This window comes from Oryzias latipes, chromosome 11, assembly GCF_002234675.1.
Source record: "Oryzias latipes chromosome 11, ASM223467v1".
Classification (NCBI taxonomy): Eukaryota; Metazoa; Chordata; class Actinopteri; order Beloniformes; family Adrianichthyidae; genus Oryzias; species Oryzias latipes.
In genome coordinates this window covers 6,685,304-6,697,359 of record NC_019869.2, presented here as the reverse complement: position 1 = coordinate 6,697,359, position 12,056 = coordinate 6,685,304, and the positions used below count along the sequence as shown (strand labels likewise).

General features: G+C 38.7%; 1 protein-coding gene across 1 annotated transcript; it reads left to right on the top strand.

Moving 5' to 3' along the window:
• Positions 1-3,681: 3,681 nt before the first annotated feature.
• Positions 3,682-11,418, top strand: LOC101162613 (histone-lysine N-methyltransferase SETDB1-B). The gene is made up of 8 exons (XM_004073791.3): positions 3,682-3,827; positions 6,250-6,348; positions 6,664-6,957; positions 7,049-7,189; positions 7,826-8,027; positions 8,106-8,179; positions 10,154-10,344; positions 10,760-11,418. Exons 2-8 carry the CDS (start codon positions 6,252-6,254, stop codon positions 10,868-10,870), a joined length of 1,110 nt encoding a protein of 369 aa, XP_004073839.1. The 5' UTR covers positions 3,682-3,827; positions 6,250-6,251; the 3' UTR covers positions 10,871-11,418.
• Positions 11,419-12,056: the final 638 nt, after the last annotated feature.

Genomic DNA, 12,056 nt, shown 5'->3' with positions numbered 1-12,056 from the left:
TGGGCAGAGTTCGTGTCACTGGAAGCCTGACTGTAACCATCTCCATTCTAAAGTAGTCGTTTCAGTTTCCAGCATCTGGCTCTGCTGATGAACTGTAATGCAGCTCGTGTTTCTCGGCCCTCGAAGCCTCCCTGATGGCCGCCTTGCTCCTCTGTGGAGCAGCTGAGGGTCTCTCCTGGGATCCTCCTTTCCTATGCTTCATCCTGCTGCATTTTGAGCCTTTTCAGCAAGTGTCACCAAAGGCGCCTGAGTTACCCGGTTGGGAAGTCTACAATAAGCGGTTACACAGACAGAGGTCTGTTTACAGCATAACAAAAGCAGAGGGGTGTTTGATTCACTTGTGAACCATGTCAGGTGTCATTCAATTCCTGTTTAAGTATTAATGGCGGATTTACATGGCAGGGGCAGGTCGGGAGGTGCAAGCGCATGCTTGAATGTGTTGCATGTTTTTTGAATGTGAGGGCTTCACGATGGGACCTGTGCTTCAGACTCATGGAGACCATGAAGACTGACTCAACTGATGCGTAGCAGGAAAAAAAAGACTTACTGGAAGAACTTTAGGCAGTGGCGGACAGAAACGGTCACAGACGACAACGCTGTAAATGGTGAGTTTGCTGAAAAGTCTTTGGGGTTCCTGCTAAGCGCAATTAAAACAAAAAAGATAGATTTTTCATGTGCTAATTGGCTGCAAGAGCTTTATATGGTAAAAGGCAGCTGATTTTTTAATTTTAATGAGTGTGACATAATGAAATATTGCAAACAAACTCAACAAAATCTGTTTAATATCCACTTTAATTTATAATTGTTTATCTTTATGCATTAATTTGAAAGAAAATCTCCATAAAAATAGGTATGCAGTTTATGAAAGTCTTATTTTCAATTACAAACTGGTATATTTTCAAAATTCTATTGAAAAAAGGAAGGAAACTCTATGTGACAGAAGCATCTTGACCACAGTGGTACATCTGCTTTCTGTAAGGAGTGCTGGCAATTTTCAAGCAAGGTCTGATTTTTTCTGAAGTAGGTGCTACCTTTCCTTGCCCCCCACTTCCCCCTTTGGACCCGCTCTCATTGGATGAGCGTCTGCTACACGGCCCTCACTCTCCCCCTCTGCTGCTGCCACCCTGATCTGCATTAGAAAAAGATTCTTTAAAAAAAAACTTTTTTTTAAAAATGGCGACTTTTCTGTTGGTTTTATCTCCGTAGCAACCATTTTATGTTTAGGTTGTCTGGGGGTGACGAACAGAAAAAAGTCACTCTTAGAAGAATCGAACATAGTACATTTTTGTGTTTCCGTGGCAACAGAAGTTTTTGGTTAACCACGCCCACATTTTTAATATGTTCCTATCGTACGTTCTATTGTTTCGTTCAGCTTCAGCCAAAGATTCATATATTAAATGTAAAAATAATACAGTAAATAATGTGCGAGCAACAGGGGAACGCCGCTTGTTAAAGCACGCCACTAAAAGGGCGTTAAAAATCTACAAACTTCTAAATCCAACATTTTTTCAGAAGTAGCTTCCCAATGATGCTCGAGGAGTTAGGAGGTGATAGATCGAAATCTCTACTAGTTTAAATCTGTAGAAGATAATAAAGGGGATATTTTTAAAGGAAATTTCGAGATGGTGGCATCTTCCCAAGGTCAAAGGTCAATGAACCTTCATTGTTGTTGTAGACTTCCCCTGGAGGCATGTGTGTAAAATTCTGTGTGGTGCACAGAGGTGCTGCCGCTGCTGCGACCGCTGCTGCTGCAACCACTGCAGCCGATGCTGCTGCTGCTACTACTGTCACTGCTGCAACTGCTGCTGCTGCCACTGAAATACTACTGTCACTGCTGCTACAACCACTACTGCTGTGACCGCTGCTGCTGCAACCACTGTGCCTGATACTGCTGCTGCTACTACTGCTGCTGCCACTGAAATACCACTGTCACTGCTGCTGCAACCACTACTGCTGCAGCCGCTGCCACTGCTGCTGCCACTGCTGCGGCCACTGCTGCTGCCACTGAAATACTACTGTCACTACTGCTGCAGCCGCTGACGCTGCCATTGCTGCTGCTACTGCTGTCACAGGTTTCGCTGCCGCTGCAACCCCTGCAGCAGCAGTGGCAGCAGCAATGGCAGCAGCAGCACCGACAGCAACAGCAGCTGTTGCTACTGCTGCAGGACAGAATAATTTGTGAAAATGAATGTAATTCTAATTTCTCTTTTATGTTCCTTTCATCAAGTTCTCTCTCTGCATCTTTTCAGGTGGACATGCGCTCGCTGCTGAAGTAACTGTTGGGAACCAACCAGGAACATATGAAAAGTGTCCGTCACCCTCATGGACCGCGTTCCTGACCCAGCACCGCAGTTCGAGGTGGACGTGGACCTCGGCTTTGCTCTCTTCTTCTTAGGTCTCCTGTGTTTATTCCTCCTGGCTACGGTGGTGCGCTGCGCCCAAACTGTGGTGGATCCCTATGGTTCCATTTCCATCTCCACCTACGAGGAGGAGCAGATCACTTGAGTCAGGGAACGTTACAGACGTCTCTGGAAAAACATGAAGACGTTTGCAGACCACTCATTTGAAGAGTGCGCAGTCTCTAAAGACAAACGAATCGCAGTTATGTGACCATCCCAGCTTTGGGACACCAAAGCTGAAACATCATTCAGGGGCCTGTCCTGAAGGAGGAACCTAAACTAAAGAACATTTTGGACAATAGATTTCCACCCGTTTGTACATTTGGATAATTAAGTTGAATTTTCTCTTCCAAGTGGAAAAACTCAGTTGTATTTTAGGCGTTTTATGACTGTAGATCCAATTCAGTGTATTTATAACATATCAACTCACAAGCAGAATTGTGTTCAAACACAAAGAACATCAAGCAGATCTTTAGTCCAGATGATTCCAGTAAGGTATTATTTTAATGTTGTGCTAATAGCCCGCTTTAACCACCAGCAGATTACACTGGAGGGTTTTAAGTGAAATTCCTGCACTGAAAAATTAAATTTAAAAAAACCCTGTAGGTAGATTTTTCAATAGAAGTTTATTAAATGTATACTGTATATGCATCTATTTTAAAATCACTGAATCTACCACGTCAAATTTTTTCTAAAAATGTTTTACAGCCATCTTTGCAGATGAAAAAAAGGCTAATATGCAAAGTCTATGATTGTTTAAAGGATGTTGAGCATTGAGCAACTTGCTTTGATCTGCCTTCAGCAGACAGTACTCCATTTAAGGGTACTACAAGTATATTTCATTAAGGCACTGAAAATTTACTTTTGTGTAATGTAAGCTTAAAATGTTCCAATTTTGTCTGAAAGAATATTTAATTAGTATACTTTCTACACCTTACATGGTCTATGGTATTCCTTCTATACAAAAAAAACTTTTTGTAAGCTTTATTCATGATTTAAATGGCTTTGTTGTCATTTTAAATATGTTATTTTTAAATGTAACAATTTTCTGAGCTCATAATGTTATGTTGGGAAACTATATTTTAAAATTAGGCACTTTTCATTAACAAGACGCAAAGTACACACCTTTCTTGTCTTGATTAATAAAATATTATATGCATTGTTTTTAAGCCTTTTTCGTTTTACTTTTTGGAGTGCATTCGATTTCTTTCAGTGCAATACTCCAAGCGGCCACGTGGGGGTAGAATAGCGCTATTTTTTTTGCTGATCATTGAAAAGCACAAAAGAAGGAGAAGAAAAGAAGCCGTGGCTTTAACGACGACAAACGGACATTAAAGTGTCGGATTCGCTCATTAGCTAACATTTACCGCTAGTTTATCTGTTTGTTCCGTTTCCTCCGTTTGGATGAGAATTGGAGTACAGCAGCAGGTAAGCTGCGGGTTCCGGTGACATGTTTATGTTTTTGTTTACTAAATCTATCAACAGCAGCAGTTTTCATCGCTGGATCGTAATAATGTTTCCCTTTCTTTTTTTTTTTTTTTAGAATTTTTAGGAAATTATTCTGTTAGCATTTTCCCGTCAAATCCACTTCTACACTTTCTGCTTGGAGAAAAATAACGGACAGAGTAAACTCACAAGTTTCTGATCTTATTTCCAATTACATTGTTATATAATCAACTTATAAAACTTAAATGAATTGATTCAATTGGGAACAAGTAATTGAGTTAAATGTATTCAATCTAATTTCTTACGTCTATCGAACTCAATAGTTGTTAAACAACTCAAATTTACATATTTATCTAACTAAATGTCATATTACTTCAATGCAATTAAACGTTTTTCCATATTAATTATTGTACTTCTTGAACTTTCATGTGTCTAAGTTAGAGGCTGCAGATTTTTGTATTTTTATAAAATTAAAATAAATGATACAGTTTGGATTTTCAATATATAAAATATATTTAATTAACATGGCTTTGACAATAACTTGATTTCTTATACTGCGCTGTCACACTAGTGGTGCTAAATAAACTCATCATCCTCTCACTCATGGTACAGAAAGAATCAAACATATCAGGGTAAAATAACTCGGCAAAACACAGTATAACAACTAAACATATCATATTTAGACAAAAACCTACACTTAAACTCAAATCCGTCCAGACAGGCAAAGGTAATAGTATCCCACAATTACTTGCGGTGCCGATCTAACAGCAGCACCGCAGTTACACCTACTTAACTGGATTAATTTGAATGAAAGTAAAATAAATGTCTGATAACTATGTGTTATTTCTAAGTTGAATGAAAATGATTTATCTTAACTAAAGCAAATAATTAAGTTAGATCAATGTAAAAAAGTTTATCTTTCCAACATCCATACCTGGTCTTATCACCCTCTCATGGTGGAAAAAGTATTATCTGAGCTTCTTCATCCACTAAATCATCTTCAAATGGACACGCCATGCTGTTTCACCTCTCTGAAAACAAACTAACCTTCAACTAAACCTGCTCCAGACCAGGTTATGTCCAGAGCATGAGTTGCTATGGCAATGTAACATACCCTGAAACATACCTCTGTTTTTGGAACTAAAAGCTGAGGTTATCCGCTTCCTTAGCCTCAAACGTACCGTGGTAACTCACATAACCTGCTTTCTGGAATACCCCCCTGGTTTGTGCGGAAATCCCACCTTTAGCACCAGAATTTGCGCCTAAAAATGAAAAATAAGTCAGGGAAAAGTTAGAAAATTCACCCTCTGATTATGCTTCTGAGGTTAAAATTTACCTTTAATAAAAGAGATTCCTGTAAAGAACTCAGAAATGTGACTAAATGTGTTAGAAATGAAACCACAAAAAGTAATTTAAAAAATGCAAATGAAAAGTTAAAGAACTTCAAACACAGTTATTTATATATTTGTTTTAAAAAAAGAGGAAAGCTTGATAACCAGGTAAATGGAAAATAAATATTTAAACACATACAGAGGCTGGAAGAAGTTCCAAAAATTACCCTTAACTTTTATTGTCTTCATTTCAACCAGAACATTGTAAGAAAAAGTCGTTCCCCCCCAAAACGTACTAATAAGAATCTGGAAAAAAAGTCAAGCTGTTGGTTTAAGATCTGCCATTTCTGAATGAACTGACTAAAGGAATCCCTCAGGGAAAAAGTGGTCTATTTTAGTGAGCGCACTAAAATTATGTTTAGTCTACTCTAAAAGGGAGTGTACTTCAAGTTTACTTTGTATGTATGCATATATGCTTATATATAATTGTTCCAATTCAATAACTTTGTTGTCATTTTACATTATTCAATGAAAAGTGTAACTTTTAACTTTTTTGGCACATTAAAGCTTTCACAGATGCTCAGAATGAATCAGAAATGCAAAATATTGACATTTTATCTGACATGTTAAAATATATTTTGAGTTTTTTATATTTAATCAAGTTTAAATCTGAACATATATCATTTAGTCTCTGCAATTGTTTATCTTTTTTAAATAAATGATTAGTTAATATTCATATTACTGCTGTTCTATATGTTATTGCTGTCAAGTCACTTATTTCTGTGGTTTTATACTTTTGTAATATAATGATTAATACTTTTGGTGAGAGAAGTTCCTTTTTTCCCCCAACACATGCAGTCAAACGGGGTTACAGAGTAGAAAAAACAGGCATCTGACCTTGGATGTTTATCTCTCTCTTTGGCTTGTGGCAAACAAAGGATACTGAGTTTTTCTGTGAGAAACGTGGGATCCTCTCAGCAGACTGTGTATCTGAAGCATTGGAATTTCAGTCGTTCAAACTACTTAAATTCACTTCTCTTGTGATATTTATGCTTCTAAATGTGTTCCTGCAGATATGGAGGTGGAGGAGTTGGAGGCCAAAGCTGCAGAGAAGTCCAGGAGGCCCGTAGAAAACAAAAGAAAGACACAGTCTGTCAAAAAAGGAGATGATGGTAATAGTATTGAACTGAGATGATTTGCTTCTACTAGATCAAAATGAACCAATTTTTGTAATGCTCTGCAAATGAAGCTCCTTCAGTTTGGTCTTTAAAACTGGAAAAATTAGGTTTTCAAAAATCGAAACTGCTCTTTTTTTTTTTTTTTTTTTTTCATTTTTTATGAACTTTTCAGGGAAAAATATCAGTATTGTGGTCTGGCATTGAGCTCAGCAGCACCATTCTGCCCGAACACGTCATAGATGTCAGAGTTTAATGTCTCAGTGATGTCGGCTGGTTGCTGGAAGTGAAATACAAATTATTTTCTTTCAGAAAACTCCTCCGATTCTCTTAAGCAAGAAACTCCCAGCAAGGCTTCAAGGTGGGAGAACGACTGCAACGCTGTCAACTCCATCAAAGAGGCGGTGGTGGTTCTGACCAGGCTTCCTGACTATAAGATCAGCGCTCTGCGTCCGCCAACACCTCCGCAGTTCTACAGCGAAGACGAGTCCCTCAGCAGCTCGGGTTCAGATATGGGGTGGGAGTCGGAGGAAGACTCCAGCGACTCAGACGTACCCGCTTTAAACCACAAACAGAATCCTTCTGCGTCTGCATCCAGCAGCAGCGGTAAGGCCGGCGTCGAATCCCAACACTTCACTCTTTAAGGATGTTTTTTTTGTTGTCACGGCAGCAGAAATAGTCTCCCGTTTACCTTCAGCTTTTGGCCATTGTTCTCGAGAAACTTCAAAGATTCCCTCCGCACTGGCAAAAGAGGAAGTCAGGGTAGACATGATGGTCCTGGCCAGGAGGAGACCTTTAAAATGGAAACGAGGGAAGATGGTGGAGATAATTACAAAAGGTAAAACAATCGACGCTTCGGGGGTGTTTTCCAATAAAATATCTAACATGAATGTCAGGATTTAAGCTTTTAAACTGCTGCTTTTGTCTTTTTGTTAAAGAAAATGATTTTGAGATACTTAAAGACCCACTCCGATCATCTTCTGTTCCCAGTGGCCTTTTAATTATTATTATTTTGCCAGTTTTAGGCAAAAGTCTTTTTTAAAAATTGGCGTTTTCTAGAACGTAGTTTCTGCAGAGGGGCTCTGAGTTCTGGGGGGGAGGGGGGGGGGGTGATGCAACCCCACCCCCCTTCCCGTTCCCCATAACTGAGATCTATAGTTTACACGCTCTCCTGCTAGGTTACAGCCCCTCACAACCCATACCTGACATTTGCGGTGCAACAAAAATGGTGAGTAATATTGGAGGCATCCAGTTCTGATCTGATTCAGAGTCAGAAATGCAAAATTGAGGCTAATTTTCATTATGAATGTCCTCCATCATCAGAAAAAAGTGTTAAAAACAAGTTTTCGTCTGGGTTGGTCTTTAAAATGTTTGTTACTCTTGAAAGCATTTCTAAAGCACAGTCCCAACAGTTTGAATGAAAGAACGGTGATGCATTGAGACCACCTGCTGGGTTATTTTTTTGTCGTTGCAGCGGACGGACGGGTGAAATACAGAGTGAGCTTTGAAGAAAAGGGGAAGTGTGTGGTTTCCGGACACCATATTGCCTTTGATTCCAGGCCGAAGGTGGAGCAGCTGTGCGTGGGCGCCCGAGTGGTGGTGCGCTGTCAAAACAACAAGTTCCGCTTCCGGCCGGGAATCCTGGCTGAGCTCCCCAGCAGAAAGAACCAGTTCAGGTTCCGGTTGAAAGAGAAAACCCTAAAGGCGTCCCAGCAGGCTTCATCTGACTCTGACCCTTTTTCTGTGTTTGGCAGGTTTTTGGTCTTCGTAGACGATCACACACCCGTGTATGTGGGGCTACCTCTGTTTCATTTGGTGTGCAGGCCATGTGAGTTCAAACTTTTCAGTGTTCTGTCCCGCAGCAGCCGTCTGGGACTGAAGGACCAGATTGTTTTCTCAATTCTTCTGTCTTCCTGCGCCTTTGAGACCAAACTTCCACACAAACTGAGAAACTCACCAAAATTGTACACCTGCCAGCGGAAATACATTTTGTACAGTAAATGACATCACACTGGGAGAAACCATTAAAAAAAATCCCTTCATGAAACCAAAACACTCGTCTCGGATATATCCAAAACAAAGTTAAAAAAAAACCTTTTGTTGAGGCAATCTTCAGGAAGTTTCACATTTGCCACCGGGTTAAGTCTACAACCACAACCAAAGTTTTGTTAACCTTTGACCTGAGGAAGAGGCTGCCAATTTGACTTTTCCAGAAAAAAAAAAAAGATTTATTTGATATCTTCCAACTACGTCAGAGTTTTAGGGCCAGTTTACAAACAAAAAAATGTGGGTTTTTTTTGTTACAACTTTAAATCTCTTAAATTTACGACTTTATTCTCGTCAAAATTGTTTGTTTATCTGAGCCTTGCTTGAAGGGGTTCTGTGTCGGCAAAGAGGAGTTTCATATGTTAAAAAAAAACAACGGAGCTCAGAGACACTTTATTCTGCCTTGTTCATTCACATACCCAGAAGTCCATTTGTCTCATTACGCCATGAACCTGTCATGCGCAGAAGAAGCACCGCAGCGGAAGTAAACAGTGTTCCATACGCCCCCTCCTCCAGATAAAACGTTTCAACATAAAACAACAAAGAGGAATGAAAATAGTCTGTTATATTAGCCTCAGAATGTTGAAAATGCCATAAAATGCTCCTCCTCAGACGGAAGCGTCATACAGACTTAGAGATATCTTGGTTTAAAGTGCTGCAGGGACACCGATGTCTTCATCAACGGGCTGCAGAGATCCTACAAGCCGCCAATCAATAAATAAAACATTAAAAAATAGTAAATCAAACAAATGAGCTTCTAAACATTTGGAACGTTATCAATAAACATTCAGCTCACCTGTTAGTTTAAGTTTAGTCGGTCTGCTCTTCTGCTGCGTGGCCTTCACTTCCTGCTCTGTATGCTCACCTCTAATCTTGCAATGTAGATTTACGACTTTAAATCTCATAATATGACTTTTTTTTTTCAACCCTAAAACTCCGTCATATCCGACAAATTGAAACCCCTCCAGGAGATTTTGATCTATCACCTCCTAACTTGTCAACCTTTGTGGAAAACCTTTGTGAAATAAACATTCTTTGAACAGCAATCGCAAGGTGAGCTCGTAAAAGTGGCGTTCCCCTGTTGCTCGCACATTTATTCCTAGAATATTGAGAACATTCAGCACATGAATCCTTGGCTCAAGCTGAACGAAAAGATATGATGTACAATATAAACTTAGTAGGATTGTGGGCGTGGTTTAAAATAAACTCCAATTGCCAAGGAAATCCAAACATTTTCTTTTGCAGAATCTTTTAAAAGTTATGTAAACAAGTTGGCCCCCCCCAGGCGACCAAAAGATGAAACGGTTGCTATGGAGATAAAACTAACAAAAAAGTGTTGTTGTTTTTTTTTATTGAATTGGTGCGATTGGCATTTAGCAGTCGGTCAGCTAGTGAGGTTCCAAAAAGGGCAGCGGGGGTGGGAGCGGGTTATGGCTTTAATTTAGTTTTGTTATTGAAAACCATGTTTCTTTTTCATATATTTTCTGTATTTCCATACTGTAGCTGAGAAATTGTTGGGGTTTTATTTTTGTGACATTCTGTGTTTTTTATTCTCATTTGTGGATTTTTTGATTTGCCTCTTCTCTTTCTTATAATACGGTTGTTTACTTAAATTTATACAACAACAAAAAAAAATCAAGCATTTTTGTACAAACCTCCCAGACTGCTGTTTGTTCATCCGGATGCTATAGATGTAGATGAGAGGAAAGGATGAGGACCGTCCTCTCTGACGTGTCCCCTCTGTTTTCGGTGACAGTGGAGGACGTTTTGGCGGATGTTCCTGACGGGCATCACAAATGCTTCATGAAGCAGTACCTGAGGGACTGGCCGTACCCGCGTACCTTCAAGTACGGGCCGGGACAGCACTTCACGGTGGAGCTGAACGGCGAGATGCAGCGCTGCCAGGTGGCGGCTGTGGACTGCAGCTTGATTCAGGTCGTTTTTGAGGTTGGTATCAGTCATCTTTGTTTTGGTTTGTTCCGTTTAGCAGAAGTTTTGTGTCATTAGGATCACATAAAAAAGCTGGGCTCATGAATAACCTACATGTCTAGGAATGATTCACACTGTGAGTCTCGCTGCAAATTCATGGTTTTATAAGGGCATCAAATTGAAATAGGAAATATTTTAAACCAGCAACCTCTTTGGATTATTAATAAATGGAGAAAAACATAAATTAATTTGTATTTTGTTAACTAGTGTTGGTTTTATTATTAAAACGTGAAACTATAATAGAGTTCTAACATTTCTAGTTGATGAAATGAGACAAAAGTTTGTTTTTATACACTTTAAGAAAACTTTCTGAGTTTAGTTTAGGTCAGGAATAGTTGATTGTTTCTCTTTTTGAACGTTTTCTTTGTTCCAGGAGAGCCAGCGCAGAGAGTGGATCTACAGAGGCTCCATGCGTCTCCAACACTTTGCACTGTTGGAACCACGATGGAAGGAAGAGGCAAATAATTCCTCTGACTCTGATTGAAAAAAGAAAAAAATATGCAGAAAATGTTAAATAGGAAATATTATTTGTAATATTTAGTTTCATCTGTTATCTCAGAGATTTAAGCAAATAGTTCAGCTCCCCAAAACAGTGGTTGTATTAATTTATTGTTTTTTCACAGCTGGGAGGGGAATGTTTTTTATTGCTTTAGCTCAAACTTATGTTTTGTTTGAATTGAACTGGCTTCCAGGGTGAACCACGCCTTTGCATGCCAGTGGCTGGGATAGGCTCCAGCATCTTAATGACCCCGAAAGAGTTTAAGCAAGTTTGAAAACTGGATTTCTTTCTGTTTAAATGGAAATCCCTCACGTTTGTGTGATCAAATCACATTGTAATTATATAGCACTTTTCATACAAAGTTTTCTGTTTTAGGCTTTTATTTTTTTTTTTGGTCTGTTTCTTTTGCAGGGAAAAGCTTGTGAAAAACAAATAAAAGGTGGGACAACTCATCTGATCAGTGATGTTTCTAAGTTTATGGAAAAGTGTGAAGTCGGGAACTGAAATGTGTGAATAAATGTGATGGAAAGGTGCATTTGGGTTTAATTTACCTACAGGCTGGCAGTGAAGAATGTATCATTTGCTAAACGAGCTGTGGTCTAAATATGACAAATGTTTTTTATTACATAAATTTTAGAAGAAGAACAGGTAGCTATAGATTAATGACAGACAGCAATGTTCTTTTTTGTTGTGTTTTTTTTTTTTGACAGAAAAAAGCTACTCTTTAGTGAAGTCAGAAAGTAAAAGTAATAGTTTTATGTCATTTATCATTGTTAAGGTTTTTAAGGAGCCTTTAGAAAAAGATCAAATGGTATATCATTATCTCTACTAAATAAATTCAGTAACAAAATTGTTTTTGAACATATCTTGCTTTTATTGCAACTAAGAAAACCAAATTTCATTTAAAATACCTTAAGAAACACCTAAAACTGTATATAATAGTAAAAAAAACTCACTCCTATGATTGTATTTAGGTTTCCTGTTGATGGGAAATTTAATGCATATATTTTAGTAGGAAATACTTGCAAAGTAAAGACAACGAAATTACTTTACAAACCTTAGAATAAGCCATACTAAATACATTAACCTGTGAAAAAATACAAGGCCTAAGACAAAAACCATCAATTGGCGCTAATGTAATAATTTATGTTTCAAGTATTTCTTTTTATTT

Excerpts from the sequence above, each read along its gene's own strand:
- LOC101162613 (XM_004073791.3), top strand. The coding sequence starts at position 6,252 with ATGGAGGTGGAGGAGTTGGAGGCCAAAGCTGCAGAGAAGTCCAGGAGG. Across the intron at positions 6,958-7,048 it reads GTCTGCATCCAGCAGCAGCG|CTTTTGGCCATTGTTCTCGA; the intron begins GTAAGGCCGGCG and ends GTTTACCTTCAG. Across the intron at positions 8,028-8,105 it reads AGCAGAAAGAACCAGTTCAG|GTTTTTGGTCTTCGTAGACG; the intron begins GTTCCGGTTGAA and ends TGTGTTTGGCAG.